This window comes from Canis lupus, chromosome 10, assembly GCF_003254725.2.
Source record: "Canis lupus dingo isolate Sandy chromosome 10, ASM325472v2, whole genome shotgun sequence".
Classification (NCBI taxonomy): domain Eukaryota; kingdom Metazoa; phylum Chordata; class Mammalia; order Carnivora; family Canidae; genus Canis; species Canis lupus.
In genome coordinates this window covers 46,765,702-46,782,149 of record NC_064252.1, presented here as the reverse complement: position 1 = coordinate 46,782,149, position 16,448 = coordinate 46,765,702, and the positions used below count along the sequence as shown (strand labels likewise).

Sequence of the window (16,448 nt, the reverse complement as noted above, 5' to 3'; positions counted from 1 at the left end):
CAGTGATACTAGTCAGCTTTTACCTTTCTGCTTATGTCTCAATAAAGCAGCACTTTCATTTTTATTTATCTACCAAAAATTGAGGTAGACTTGGAGCAAAACGTTAGAGATACAGCAAACTCAAGAGAATGTGTTTGTTATTTATGTGGCACCCTGGGTTCCACTTCCTGGTTTCACAGAGCTGACTGATGCATTTTAATGTGAGAAACCATTAAGTACAAGATGCTGGCATGTGATTGCTGTAGCCATTTGTTTGCACCAAGCTCAGGCTGTGGCTGTATTATCTCTGATCACAGAGATGACTCACTCGGATCGGTTTTTGTTTCCTGATACACAAAGTTACCAGTCTCCTGTATCCAGCATTTGGTGATTCATTTTAGGAATTTGGGTTGTAAATTTTACTTTCAGGAGCATTGAAAAACTGTACTTTCACATATAACTGGAAAGAACTAAAAAATGTTTCAGAAGGTTGACGGGGTTAGGGAGAAAGGCACATGCTCAGAATCACAGAAGGACATGCTTTAGAACTCTTGTCATTCTGTGCTGAGAACATTCAATTTGTGGAAGTCTATTACTAATCAATCTGTTATGTGTTACATCATAGAAACCAGAAATTACTACATTGAAAGTATTCTTCCTGTTATTGATAGTCTACATATAATCAGAATGCTCATATTGCTAATTATATTCAGGACATTTATTATATAACAGATTGCACTAATATAGAAGATTTAAATAATGCCATAAAGTTATAAGCTCAAAAGGCACAAAGAGTCCATTGCACGGTCCTTCCAGGGAAATTGCCTTGGTCAGTAGTTGCTCTCTATGCGAATAAAGCATTCATAGAGTGCCACCAACAGCACAAGTGCCACAGCTGATTCCTTAGAGTGTCAATAGGCCCTGTTATTGAATGTCCATTTGTGGTATAGAACAGTGTTTCTCAAACTTTAAGAGATAAACCTATCACTTTGGGAATCTCATAAATTCAGTTTTGGAAGGTCTGGATTGGGGCCCAAGGATCTTTCACACAGACTTCCAGGTAACGCTGATGCTGCTGGTCTGTAGATCACACTTTGAGTACCAGTATTAAATTTGGGATATTAAATATTATCACAACCCCTCTTTGCCCCCCACCATGTACATGGTTTTAACAAACTAGACAATAGCTTGGTACTTGATTAGGCTACTCCAGGGGTTTATAAGAAGTAGATTTTGACCCAGGAATGCAGAGAACAAACAAGAAAGTATTCTGAGCAGAGATGTTAGTAGAAAGTACACCAGCATTTGTTGAACTTTGACTATTTTCTAGGCGCTGAACCGGCCATCTTGTTTACAACGATTCCAAGAGGACGTGTTATCACCTCCACTTTCCTGTTGAGGAAGTTGAGGTTCAGAGAGTGAGTCAGTAACAGCGCTAGAATAGGAACCCAAGAGTATAACGCTGTCAGGGTGTTGGGTGTACTCTTTCCATTACACCAAAATAACCAGCTTCCTTTTGTTCAGCCAAGAGCAGTGGCTATGCTGAGTAGGCTTGTGGGCTCAAATTGATGTAATTTAGAATGAGGAGGAGCCTATCTCCAGAGTTGGTGGATCCAAGTGCAGACTGTTTTCACGATATAGAAGTCCTGTCCCCACCAGCAGTGGGATCTGCTTCTTGCTTTGCTTTTCCAGTATTGAGGATGGCTTCTCTTGGGTTCACCTCTGCAGGATCATTGCCTGAGGTATCAGGGTTAGTCTGTGACAGGTGTGGAGGAGGCTAGTTTAGCTAAGCCCTGACTATCTTCTGTGATACAATGGAAGGATCCTAGACTTGAAGTTTAGTCAAAATCCCAGTTTGGGGTTTCATCAACCCAGTAGAGGGGCAGCCCTGTACTACTATAAAATGTTCGCAATCACTCTGGGCAGATAGACCATAAAAATGGTGATTTTGATAAAATTGTACACATTGATTTAAATTACTTCTGAGAAAATTCATTGTGAAGGAAGTAAAAGATTGATCATAAAACCTGTCATTCCAGGCAATATTTTTGGTTCTAGTGATGATAAAGGTTGGGCTATTTTGACTTGGGATAATAGCTGAAAAGATGGATGTATGCATGAGTGGTTGGGTGATGCTTTATTTTTGTAGCATTGCCAGTGTTAATTTATGTACTTGGAAGAGTCTAATCAGGATCTTGGATATTCTGAGTTTAGTTAAATAGAAATTTTTCAGCTAGTGGGAGTAGCATGAGGGTTGCTCTGACCGTGCTAAAGTGAATTGCACAAACAGAAGATTAAAAGCCCCAATAATAGCTTCTTATTTCCCTTTGATTTATGTATGCTTACCTGCCATTTCCTTCCTCTTTGTAAGATGTTTGTAGGTATTGTTTGTATTTTTGTTCCTTATCCCACATTTAGAAGTATAAATTTATATCTCTATTGATCTACTTTGTTGACTGAAATCTTAGAAGTTCTGATTTGGGTTTTCCAAAGTTATGCGTGTGTGCATTTATGATTGTTGCATCACCTTGGAACAGAAATGATAATGTTAATCACAATGTTTTGTTTGCAAGTTTTTTTTAATCGAGTGTATTTTATGTGCCTGATGCTGTGAGGGATCCAGATTCACAGCCCTTTACCATGCAAATATGAGGTCTGCAGTTAAAGACCATTCACCCTTCAGTTCAAATACCACCAAGACGAGTGACTCATGCTTTAAATGGGACCCCCAACAGGCTCCTCTGAATACACCTTGTCTAGGGCTTTCTAGACCAGAGTATCTCTCTACATGTACCTTTGAATTCTGTTTTACAAGAGAGTTTCAAGTGTGAATTGAAGAACTACAGGAAAACAAATATGCCCCAAACTGAGGCCACAGCATGGCATCCTGAATAGAAGAAAGGCTCTGGATTTAAGAGACCAGTTCTGTCCAAGGTCTGCCACTTACTGACTGACTGACACTTGGGCAAGGCCCTCTACCCTCTCGGAACCAGTGTGGTATCACTGTGCAGGCGGGTGTCCAGCTGAACCAGAAAGCCCTTTCTGGTGCTGCCAATAGATCTCAGCATTGGATTAATATCTATGGGAGAAACCTCTCCACTGCTTTTTATTTATTCTTTGTGTGCTTTTAAAAGGATCTCCCCAAACCCCTTGCCTTTTTGGGAGCTGATCTTTTTTTTTTTTTTTTTTTTTTTTTAAGATTTTATGTATTTATTCATGAAAGACACAAAAAGAGAGGCAGGGACACAGGCAGAGGGAGGAGAAGCAGGCTCCAAGCGGGGAGCCCAATGCGGGACTCGATCCCGGAAATCCGGGATCACACCCTGAGCCAAAGGCTGACATTCAACCGGTGAGGCACCCAGGTGTCCTCAGGGGCCAATCTTCATTGCAAATGACTTTCAGTATGTCTTTCCTCAAATCATTTCATTGTTTACTGTTGAGAACTTTTTGGTGAAATCTGCTGTTCTTTTCTCTGAAAAATACTGAAGTGCTAATAACTATACAATCTTAAATACGTGGCTGTGGAAATCACCCATGGGGACCTATGCTGTGGACACTTTTATTCATTGAGATGTTGAAAAATCTAACCAAGAATTAAAAAAAAAAAAAGGAAAATGCATGTTTTGTACATTTAAAAAATATTTCATAGGATCTTTGGATTGTACCAGTCTTAAAAAGGGAGGAAGGGTAGAAGGTATAAAAACTGAGTTAGGCCTTTTAAGCCTGTGATATTGAGAAATAACATTGGCCCTTGTTTTCTTGTCCTTGAAAGTTACATAATTCAAGGATTACCACATTACTCCTTTCCCAGGTTGTGGAGTTGAAGGAACTTGTTTTCCATAGTGTAGAGTTGGGGTTTTTACAGGAGACGGTAGATGGCTTCTATCTTCACTTGCAATTGTAATACCAGGAACTCCTCTTCAAGGCTGCAGGGCACGTTTCTCTCTGCTCTGTCTTCTCAGAATCCTTGTAGATAAGTAGAGGGTAGGCTTTGCTTTACAGAGACATAAACAGGCAGAGAACAGTTGAAACATTGCTGGGAAGGAAGACTTGCCCTTCTCCCTTTCTCTTCATTTCACCCCTGGTTCATCGTTCTCTCTGAATGGCTATAGCATTTGTTATTTAACCTCTTATCCTACTATTCATCACTGCTGTAACATACATAACTGTAATTTGTGTGCTTGGTGCTTTTTCTCTCCAAATAAATCTTAACCTCTTTCCATGCAGAAGCCATTCTGGGTTTTTGGTTTGTTTTTGTTCTTTGGTTCCCTTCTCTGCCTCAACCAGGTTTGGGCACAGGGACTGAATTATTAACCTAGAAATGAAAGTAATCACGAATTGAGACATAGCAGATTGGTGTATCTGTGAAGTACTTAGGGACTCCTAGTCCTCCTGTGTTGGAGCCACATTTCATATCCCACTGGTTACCCAGCTCAGCTGGGTCTTGTGTTTTACTGGCCCTTTGAGGGGTCTTGTGTTCCAGGATGAACTCTGGACATTTCCCTTTATTTTGACTTCACCTCACTGACCCTCTGTTTCCTTATCTATCAAAGTATTGAATATTACCTAGGTCCTCTCTGGCTTCAGGAGCCTATAAGCGAAGTATTTCCTGGCTTCTGAGCCCCTTACCCCTGACTGCTGTCCAGCAAACTGCTCTGGAGGCCCACTTCACAGCTATCCTGCTGTAGGCTTTAGCGCCAAACGAGAGGAGCCTGGATTGATAAGAATGGAAGAAGGAAGAAAGGAGGGAGATGTCATTTTTTTGCTGAAAGTCAGAGAACTATCTATATATGCAAGCCTTCCAGATTATTATGGCAAAAATAGGAGGGCCCCTGTGTGCTTCAGGCTCTCAGATTGTCTAGTGGGGCTGATACTGCTTACAAAATGACAGATAAAAGGCCCTTTGGTTTGTTTTTTAAGAAAAATTCTGTAGAGAAAAAGGGGTTGATGGTGATAGAAAGAGGGCAGACTTTTAAAACTCCTGCTTTGGCTTGTCCCAACGAGTTAGCTGGAAGGAAGGCCCTGAAGCCAGATGTAGGGGAGAAGATTAAAAAAAAAAAAAAAAAAAGAGCACTGTGTTGTCCTGTTGATGAAGGCAAATCCCTGGACCCAGGTAACTTATAGCCTCAGGTACATGTGAGCCTAGAACCATGTCAGTAATTTGGGGGAAATGTGGGCTAGCCATGTTCTGCTGGGAGCTTGGAGAAGGATTTTCAAAAGAGAAGGGGAAAGGCATATAGGTGTATTTTACCAGTGACCAAACAATTGTATTGATACTGATTGTTTTAGACTGGATCATTCATTGTATTACTTGCAAGAGCTTTACAGTTTGTTTGCTGAGGTTGAATAAAAATGAGTCCTGCCTGAGTTACCTCACTGTTTCAATGGTATTATCAGCCTGATAGATGATGACAATGTTGCTTGATTCAACATGTGAATTACTTACTTAAATGAATGCACCTAGATTGCATGCTTATCAGGTTTGTATATAACATAAATATTAATGGTGATGGAATCAAAATTCAAAATAGTCTTTTTTTTTTTCTTTTTTTTCAAAATAGTCTTTAAGCATGGGATTGACAAACACAAAATCAGGCTAGTGGCCATTCTTTCTGTGTGGCTGGGGAAGAAGGGGATAAACTGGAGGAAGCATATACTAGAAGCTTTGGTTTTATTTCTGATGTGTTCTTATGCTAGATTCCGGGCAAGCGGTTGATTGTCATGTTATTCTATATACTCTTTTTTATTTGATATGTCTGACATTGTCCATACTTTAAAAATGAGATTCAAAATAGCCTTGGATTGATGGGCTGAGATTATCAAGATGTTGGTTAATAGAGATATGTCATACTCTGATTTTCTCAAGAAAAGTCAAGATTGTGTACATACAGGATGAGAGCTGTCTGGCTCCCTAACAGTTTTTATGAAAAAATCTTGGGAAAGAGGATTTCCTGGTGAGTCCTGAGGAAGCAGTGTGACACAGTTGCTGTTTCCAGATAGTGAAGACTATGGTTTCTCTGAACTGTGCCATCAGATTAAACCTACATCATTTGCTTATTCTGTTACTCTGCCCTGGGCTTCCCATTTTAGGAGGGTCACTGATAAACTAATATTTATCCAGAGGAGATAACCAAGATGAGGAAGCTAAACATCTGGAAATAGTTAAACTGGAAAAGACTTAGAGGCAACATGGTAATGGTCTTTACATACTTGAGAGGCTGCCATATGGCAGAAGGCACATAATTTCTTTCTTGTGCTCCCAATGGGAAAGTAAGAGATAGATTTCAGATTTTAATATAAAGAAGAATTTTGTGAAAGTTAGCATTCTCCATCAAGGGAATCAACAGATTTCCATAACACTGAGCTGCTGGTCATTGAAAGTATTCAAGGAAAACTGATCACATGCTGGGCTTTCTGCAGTGCATCTGAACTAAATGACCAACAGGGCATCTTTTTGAGATGTCTTATTTTGGAACAGCCAAACGACTCAGTTGTAAATTCTAAATGTGCAGTGAAGGACATGGTAAGCCTCTGAACCTGTAACATGTCATTTGTACATTTTTATTTATGGGCTCCTCTGTCTCCCAAAGAAAAGAAGTTGGGGTGCCATTTTTGGCATGGCCCACAAGGCTACAGTGGTCTGGTGCTACATGGTGCCCTCCAGCAGTTAATTTGTTTAAATTTAGCTTCTAAGTAACTTCTATAACTTTGTCCCAGATAGTTCTGAAAACATTTTTTTGGCCTATGGGATGTTATGTCTGAAAAGCATTCCTTATTAATTTAATTATCTTTTTTTGTGGTTTCTATATTTTTTCTCTATTCCAGATGTTGGCTTAAACCACATTTGTTTTCTGACAAGTACAAGGAACATCTGAGTTTTTTTTTTTTTTTTTTTTTTTACATCTGAGTATTTTGAGAAAAGTCAGAGAGATGCTTTTCTGAAAAGTGATTAAAATAGGTAACTCTTTGCTGTCCAAACTTCCTGAATGCTCTTCGTTGAACAGAGATGCTTATAGAGAGAATACAAGAGTCCTGAAGCCTAGCCCATTATAAGAAGAGATAGCTGGGAATAGGTCTTTGCCGGTGCTGTTAATGTAGAACTTGTTCCCACTTGGCCATGCCAGAGGACCAGAACCCTACCGCTCCTGTGGTTACTGCTAAATTCCGTGCGCCTTTGAGATTGAGATTAAAGGTTAGGAATGTCCCTATACTATCCCTATCTGCTAGCTGTGGTTGGATGAAAGAAGGGAACTGCCATCCCATGAATGTGTGGAAACTCTGACCTCTGGTTTCACTAGTGTGACTCTGATACCAGGTCAGGCTTTGGGTAAGATTGTCAAGGTGGGCAAGATTGTCAAGGTGCGCATGTTCAGTTCTGCTCAGAGATTTTTCCAGCTGCTCCCTTTTCCTCCTTGTCTATAAACCAAACCTGTGCCCACTCCTTCCTTCCATATAGATGTGTAAGTGACCCTAGTTATTAGCTTCTTTGGGGCTATTTGTTGTGTTACAGAGACATATGTTTTGAAGTATAGCAATGAAAGTTGGTGTTGGAGTTTGGGACCTTAACAGAGAGGAGGGAGGATCTAAAAAGCAGAGACTGGAAGGTTGTTTCCTAATGCTGGTAAAATCACAGTTCAGGTAGCTACCTACTCCGTCTCCTTTTTACTGTGGTCTTGCTTTACCTAGTGCTTATTCTGGGATGCTGTGCTTACGGCCTCCTGAATTTCTGACTTCTACCCAGGGGTAGCTAAGGTTCAACATGTGGAATGAAATCATGTTTCCGGCATTGTGTGGCTTTTTTTGCAAAGAGTACTGACATAAAAGGATACTCTGTCATCTGTCACTGATTTTTATCTCTTAGTTCCTAGAGAGGGGCCTGGCCAACTTCATTTCTGGGACCAGATCTCTTTAAGACTATTTTCTAAATATGTTTTTGAGCAAAAGGAATGAGGAGTTCACCTCTTATGGAATGCATTGACAAAGCAAGCTAAAAAAACAAAACTTGTAGGGACCAGCTTTTCTTCAAGTGTTATCTGTTACTTTAATGGGCCAATTCAGGTCATGTTAGAACAAGTGATTTGATCTGCAAACAGCTTCATTCTTAGGTGAAATTTTTGACAATGATGATAATCCATGGCCTATTGATGCCATTCACTCTAAAAGTTAGAATCCAATCAGTTAATAGATTAACAAAGTAGTTGTTAAACATACATTGCATACCTAGCTAGTATTAGATCTTGGGTAGGATGCAAAGTAAAAAAAGGTCTTCATCCTTGAGGAACTTACAGTCTAGCTAGTGAGATAAAACCCATGCTTATGCACCTGATGTACTGAATTTTAACCACTGAATTGTGTGACAGATACACTAAGGACCAAGGGCTTATAAACAAGGGGAAGAGCACTAGTGCTCTTGGAGAAGTTCAGGAAGTGTTCCCAAGTAGCAAGGCAGGAAAAGAATAAGAGAATTCAGGCCACTATCTTGAGGACCTTTAGAAATTCCCCATAGTGATTAGTAGCTCACGCAAGACAAGAGAAAAGTCAGACTATCTACTCTGTAGATGATTAGATCCAACAAGGGAAAGATTGATAGAGTCCTATGATTCATAACTTGGAAGTCATCATAAAGAGCTTTGCTTTCACTTGAATCAAGGGTGACCCAGGAAATTCTCAAAATACTTGATTTGCTGCCTAACAAGAGAAACCAATGATAGAGACTGCTAATTTTATTAAAGGATGGTATTTGTTCTAAATTACACATTTAAGGCACATGAAAATAATAATAGTAGTAGAAAAAGTATTACAAACAGTAATATTTACATATTAAAATATTTTAATGATATCTTTCCCTAAGGAGCTTTTATCTCCTTGGTCTTAATTATTTTCTTAAGAATTGTAGCCAAGGTGCTCAGCAGGCATTTTAAATGCTGAATTAAAGGCTTTGATGGTAGCAAGCCCCAAATGTCAACTGATAGGCAGTCATCTTATCCTACATGGTAGGGAATATTGTAAGATAAAAAAATGTATGTCTTTCTCTTTAGGCAGCAAATACGAATTAGGGAATAGAGTAGATGAATTATAGTAGGCTTAAAATGAGGACAGGGGAAAATAATGACCCAGCATGTTTGAAATATCTTTCCCTGACTGGCACAGTTTTTTCCTCCCTCTCCTCTGGGCCTTGACCCTTACCAGTCTATTTATAATCTTCTAGTTAAAACAAGTTGCATTAGTAACATCAGCTGCACAAGATACATTCATCCTCATATTCTTTTACTTTTTCCTTTGCATTTTATTTTCCTCACTCATCTTGAGCATTGAGACTCTTGCCTCAAGGGGCTCATCTTGCCCCCCCCCCGACACCAGTTACAGATATCCCCTTCTTCGCCATTTATTCTTGTCTTTCACTTTATTTTGTGAGTGTTCTTCGTCACCAGTTCATCTGTCCATTAAATACATTTGCTGATCAAAATAAATAAATAAATAAATAAATAAATAAATACATACATACATACATACATACATACATACATACATTTGCTGAGGGCCTACTTCGTGTCATTGCCCAAACTCTCACTTTCATCACCTCCCCTGTGCAAGAGAAAATAGAGGCCAACAGCCCTAGACTCTCCATGGAGGCACCCACTCTACCTCCCACCATAGTTCTCTCTCTTGTTTTATAGCCAGACACTTGGAAAAGGTTTTCTGTGTTTAGACTTCACTCCCTCCCCTCTTATTCATTCCTTAAACTACTGCAGCTGAGATGCTGCTGCCACCACTTCACTGCAGCTGCCCTTACAAAGGTGCAATAGGAGTGACCTAGTCCCAGAAGCCTCTGGATGCTTTTCAGCGCTCATTGTTCTTTACCTTTCTCTGGAATTTGACACTATTGCATGCTCCCTTTTTTGTGACACTCTTTCCTCTCTGGCCTTCTTTGGCCATTACATCTTTCCCCTCTGGGAGAACCCCTTCCTCCTGCTGCCTCCCAAATATTGGTGTGGCTCTTTGCCCTTCCCTCTGCCCTCTTCATTTTCACTTTGCATGCACTGTCTGGAGTTGTTCCTCACATGTAGTGATGACCTAGATCTAGAACTTGTATGGGTTCATAGATTCAGTGTTCTGTTGGCCAACTTCTTCTGCGTGTCCCATAGATACCTGAGAAGTGTCTGAAAGTTGGCAATTTCAAAATAAGCCCCCAGGAATCCCTCTGCACCCTAAGACTCGGACAGCCATCTCTTAGGGCCTCATACAACATCTAACGTTGCATTCCACCTGGCCAGCTGTAGTCAGAAGACCTCTTGATAGGAAACATGTTTGAATCAGGACTCAGGATATACAAGGATCCTCCTGATGTCATTGACTGTGTTCATGTGTACTCAGTAACAAAGAAACATTGGCTTAAAATTTCATTGACTTTTAATATCCCTCCAGTAAGTTTGAAATGATTTGCCTTTTTTTTTTTTTTTTTTTTTTTGCTTTCTCTCTTATACCGGCGATGATCAGTTTGATACCTCAAGTGACGGGTGTTGGCACCTTTCTTTGGGCTCTGATTTTTTTCCATCAAATTAGTGATAAATGATAATAATTAACAAATGTTTATTATGGGCCAGGCATTATTTTAGGACTTGACACCTACTGACTCATTTAATCATCATAACACTATGTGGTCTATAATGTTATTATCCCCATTCTACAGAGAAGCCCAGTTGGGCCATAGAAGGTTTAGAAACGTGCCCTAGGTCATGCTGCTAAGAAATGATAAGGCTGGGATTTGAACCAGGCAGTCTGGCTCTGAAACCCAGGCTCTTTGCCACTCCCTAGCTACACCAGTACTTAACACCATAGTATGCCTTTCTACTCATCTGTTTATGATGCCACGTGGCAAGGTAGTTCTCAACATGCCAAAATTAACCTGCAATTTTAAATAACTTTGCTTCCTTGAGATCTCCTCCCTCCACCCACCTTGGGCATTGCTTTGGCAGTGGTCACATTTTCTAATCTGAAATCAGCAGATAAGGAAGAAAAAGCTTGCAGTTAAGCCCAAGTGGTTATGACAGGTTGCTAAATAAAACTGGCTCAACTGAAGTTCTGAGATTCTTGAGAAATACTACGAATTTCTTACAAAAGAAATTTTCCTTATAATAGGAAATCATGGGTCATTGCACAGTTTTAGTGTCTTAGCAAAGAAGAAAATGTATCTTGAGGCCCAAGAAGCATAAAGTCTTAATGAGATTATTTGTGGACAGCTCCTTATGCATAACTTTTTAACTATTAGAGAATATATTTTTCATTTGTCTCTACCATGTTAGGTTTCCACGTTTGAAACTTTGCATAACTTTGAAAATCCTCAGAGTTGTTGAAAGAAAAAGGAAAAAAAATACAGCAACAAACATGTATATAAGACTTTGACACACAGTAGCTTACTTGATCATCCTCTTTTTATTCTCTTGGAAGGAAACAGAATCTCCAGGCTATCCAGCACATGTTGAAATTTTTAAAAATTGTCAAGGTTTTCTTCTGTGGTAATTCTAAACTTATCTGGAAAAATGGCCAGTCTGAATCCATGTTCAGACTACTGCCTATTATGAAATGAAAGTTTCATTACTCCAAACTGCATATAGTAACTTTCGGGAACTACACCCATGGGTGGATAACTATCATCTGGTTACTATACTGGTCCATAACCCACAGTACAGAGCCCCTGAGGTGGGTTTAAATCCCCACCCCACCCTTGCTTCTCACTTTCACATTTTTCATATGCACAGTCCCACCTCCCTCCTTCACTAACCAAAGACTCCTAGCCAAAACCTGTTGGAAAGCATACTGAGAGCTAAACCCAGCCCCCTGGGTTGTTTTTTTTTTTTTTTCTTTCTTTTTTTTTTCTTTTTTCTTTTGTATCACAGAATTCTTGGCCTGGTATGTTCGTGTCCTGGCCACCAGTCCCCAAGAGATGGCCACATTTCTCCTAAATTTAAATGAAAACTCTCAGTCTCAAAGGTAAACTTAAGCTGGTCCTAAGTCTAAATAACTGCAAAATTAAAATTAGGCGGGCCCACACACACTCAAATGAGATTTTTCTCTTTGGTCTCTACAATGTCCTGAGCCTTAACAAAAATATATTTGTCTGAAGGGTGCTGCTATGTAAATAAGTATCTCCTTTTTTATTATTACAATCGCAACAGGAAAAGGCTGTTTGGGTAGAAACTATGGAAATATATCTAGGTAACCAAGGAAGAGCTGAATTGTTACTGAAGGATGTGTCACACAGACAAGAAAATAATTTACAAAGCAGTGGGTAGAAAATATTTTTGAATACTAAACAAGTGAGTCCCTTAAGGCTGTCCTTTTGGGTGATGGGTATGTAGTGTGGGTTTGTTTTTTGCTTAACTGTTTATTCTATTCTTTTTTTTTTTTTTTTTTGGCCAGAAGAACATTTTTCCTATAAACCAGAGTTTAAGGCTCAGCTTCTTTTCAGCTTGGATGAAAAAAAAAGTGAAATTCATTTAATACTACTATAACCTGCATAAGTCCAGTGAAGAGAAACTTAAGAAATGTAATTCTTGTTTTCTAGCTAAGCTCTAATGCTATATAATTAATATAATTCAATCACTTTTGCCCACTTTTTCTTTCTGCATGATTTAAGACATCAGAATTTAATTCATAGCCACAATAAAAACCGGACTTAGGGAAAACTTGAAAAGACTAAAGAGGGATTTGCATTCTGCTGCATGGTTGAACACATCCCGAAAATAGCAGCTTTAGAATGCCATGTCCTGATAGAAGTCCCCGCTGAAAACTGGCCAGCAGAGAGACTTCCTAGCACCGTCCCCTTGTCTGGGCTACTGTGAACTGTCTGTCATGAGGGCCCTGAATAGAACCAAGGGGCCTCCGCAGGATTGCTTCACAGCCTGACAGAAGGGAGCAGTATCACAAGGCAAGCTATGCTCTGGCTTTATAAGCCCCAGGCTGTGGCTTTTGGAACTCACCAGCCACCCTGGCTCAACCCTGGGTAAATATCCCTGATTCTAAGTAGGTTGGAGAATTCAAAGCCCTGCTTTTCCCAAGTCCTTCTACCACCAATCCATGACATGTTATGAGGTCTGAGTGGAATGGCCATGTGTGGAGGGAAAATAAAGGAATGCTTTCTGCTGCTTATTAATATGAACTCCCTAGCAATCCGTTTTCCCTTAGGAATGAAGCCACTCACAGGGCCAGATTCTGACCCCACCGTAGCCATTCACTCAGACCAGCTTTACTCCTAGAGTGGTTGAAACCTGTCTGAAATGATTTCAGAAGTCTTAAGAGGTACCTTCTACTCGCCCAATTTTCTCAGGTGCCTTCTCCATTTTGAGCTGAACTTGGAAGTTGCACAGGTAGATTTTCATTACTTAAGTATATGGTTTCGATCCCTTCTGAAATGGAAATAACACTGTGAAGCATATTACTTTTAAGCAATTATTAGTTATACCACAGTACGATTTAGTTTAAGTTTCCTGGGTTTTGACAGGAAGAGTAATAGAAGACATTGGTTGGGTGAAGTGTTGGGAATAGGGTAAGGCAGATGGGGGAAGAGGATGCAAAACTTGAAACTAAGGCAGAAAACATGTTGCCACCTTCACACATGTGGCTTGGGCAAGGACTGTGGTGACTTCTTCCCTACTGGGATTTGCTCTCGTATTTTCTATTTATGTCTCCCTTCTGGCAGGGGAAGACTTAGAGGTGTTTTTCTGGTGTTTTTTTTTTTTTTTTTTTTACAGCTTTGACTCTTCCTTATCCTTCTAGATGTGGTTCCATTTCCTTTCCAAGATGAAAGCTGGTCTTTGTCCCTTCCCAGAATAGTTCCAGGCAGCAGAACACAGTGAATCCTTCCAGATAAAAGACCCTGCTGATAAAATACCAGATTGTTATCAGAGAAGTGAAGTGAGGGGAATTAAGTCCCTACCATTAATTACCTAGTTACAGCTCTGTTTGTATCCTGTTCTTTTGGGGGCATGTTTTCCTTGGATAGTTTCTTGTCTGTGTTCTGAACTGCAGTCTGATGTTTTTAAGAATCCCAAAGGTCAGGGAATAGTGGGTTCCTTATTTTCCAAAAGGTTTAATGGCAAGGAAGAGAATATCAGAGTTTCTATCTTCAATCTGGAAGGAAATGGACAAAGGCTTGAGTTTGGTGCTTCATTCCTCACCTCAAGCATGCAAACCCTAGTGTGCTGAGTGAACTCTTACTTTGAATACTTAGCCAAGAAGTTACCTGGAAATAGAATGACATTTATCTATGTGAAGATAGGAGTATCAACCAGTGAATGACTGAGTACCTAGACATTGAGGCCAGAGTCTAAAATGTCCTAAAACAGCTTGGAAAATGTACTTTATGCCACCGAATTGTACACTTAAAAATGTGCAAATGTTGTGTTATCTCTATTTTACCATAATAAAAATTAATTAATTAATTAATTAAAAATGCTTGCTTCCTGGCAACGCCAGTACTTTGGTCACAGTTAGAAATACCAAAGGGTTGGGCTGCATGGTCTGCTTTATTTTGAATGGAATTTCTGTTGCATGTAAGACATTATTCACCCTTTTAAGAGCTGTAAGATTGTGAGGACAGAGCCCTTCAATGAACACAGGATAAAGAAACTGTTTTGCCGCCATGATATGGACATACTGGGAAATTGGGGCATTGAAAGAGCCCTATCTGGAAAATGATTCTAAACCACTATTGCCACTTTCCTTCCACAGAGGTAACAAAACAGGGGAATAAGGTCTCTTGATGGCTAGAAGAGTAACATCTATTTTTTTTTTTTTTTTTTTGAATAGTGGCATCTTTTGCTCTGATTCTCAAAGAGTAGCACTGAAATGTTCCTTGACCAGAAGTAGTATTAGGTAGGTAAGTTAACCTCCTCTGTGGTATCTGGCAGTCATTAAGTGGTCAAGCACATGTTTCTTCACCAAATTAAACTTGCATCTGACCTTATGCTTTCCTGTTAGGTTCTGTCCTGAGCCCAACCCATTTTTGTTACAAGGCTCTTGACCTGTGACTCAGCCAGTTCTTTCAGCTTTACTAGTGATGGGGTTCTTTTTGAGGGTGACATTTTGCCTTTTTTTTTTTTTTTTTTTTTTGCTCAGCCAAAAAACTTCTCAAGCCCTGCAAACATGTTCCCTGGTGACCTAGCTGTGGTATGAATTTCAGGATAGAAAAAAAAGAAATACAAGTATAACCCTATTCCAAATCTGAAACTTCTGGGCAGCCCGAGTGGCTCAGCGTTTTAGTGCTGCCTTCAGCTTAGGGTGTGATCTTGGAGACCCAGGATCCAGTCCCATGTCAGGCTCCCTGCATGGAACCTGCTTCTCCCTCTGCCTGGATATGTGCTTCTCTCTCTCTCTCTCTCTCTCTCATATGAATAAATAAATAAAATCTTAAAAAAAAAATCTGAAACTTTTTTTTGTTGTTAACCCTGGAAGCCCATTTGAACTCAGAACCCTGACCAAAGGATGCTTCTTTTATCCTGTGTAAGTGTGTGCATATGCCCTCATTCCTGCCATCTTTTGAAGGAAGTTGTGAGGGATCCCTGGGTGGCGCAGCGGTTTGGCGCCTGCCTTTGGCCCAGGGCGCGATCCTGGAGACCCGGGATCGAATCCCACATCGGGCTCCCGGTGCATGGAGCCTGCTTCTCCCTCTGCCTATGTCTCTGCCTCTCTCTCTCTCTCTGTGTGACTATCATAAATAAATAATAAAAAAAAAATAATAAAAAAAAAATTGAAGGAAGTTGTGAGACATTAATCATGGCTTCAGCAATACTTTTCTCAAATTTGGTATTTTCCATAGAAAAAGCAAGAAAATATAGGGGCCTACAAAGAAGTTAAAGTAAATTTAAAATATATAAAACTCATTTTGAGTGAAACCAGTAAAAATAAGCCCTGACCTTTTCTTATAGGTAAGAAAAATTGGATTTTTTTAAAAAAGTTTTCTTATTGGAAATAAAGGTTTTGCCAGAAATAGCATTGGTGGTTAAAGCAGACTAATGTGGAAGATGCATCTTTAAAAATCTCCACCTTAAAAATCAAGATTTCTTTGCTTTCTTCTTGACTAATGGTTTTGTCAGAATGATCATTTAAATAATAAATGAAATGCTTTGAAGTATATAGGAGAGTGGAGGACTTTTCGGTGCCTTGTACGAACTGGCGATACTGATTATAAACAAAGTGATGGCAAATTCCACCAGCTTACCCAGGATCTAAATATTAGCAAATGTCGCCAAAGCCATAGAAATCTACTGGTGAAATCATGATGATGAATGGAAATGATCCAGATTGTTTAATTTTCCTTTGAAATGTTATATTTATTAGATCTTAGCACCCAGAAGTTAAACAGTATTGAGTTTCACACATAGCGCTTTATTTTTAATCTTAGGTTGAAGGTTATATCCTTGGCATGATTGAAGAATGACTCATATAATTTGCACTGACTTTACTACTAC

The 16,448-nt window shown here is 39.6% G+C and overlaps 1 protein-coding gene across 7 annotated transcripts in view; it reads left to right on the top strand.

Annotated features, from left to right (window-relative positions):
• The window catches only part of THADA (THADA armadillo repeat containing), a 332,024-nt gene that overhangs the window by 148,291 nt on the left and 167,285 nt on the right, over positions 1-16,448 (top strand). For 5 of the 7 annotated variants that reach the window (XM_035696069.2, XM_049115488.1, XM_049115483.1 and 2 more), the window contains one exon: positions 14,788-14,853. The exons of the other annotated variants lie outside the window; for them this stretch is intronic. In XM_035696069.2, the coding sequence (XP_035551962.1) occupies positions 14,788-14,853 (66 nt within the window). The remainder of the gene's footprint in view (positions 1-14,787; positions 14,854-16,448) is intronic. 7 annotated transcript variants of the gene reach the window in all.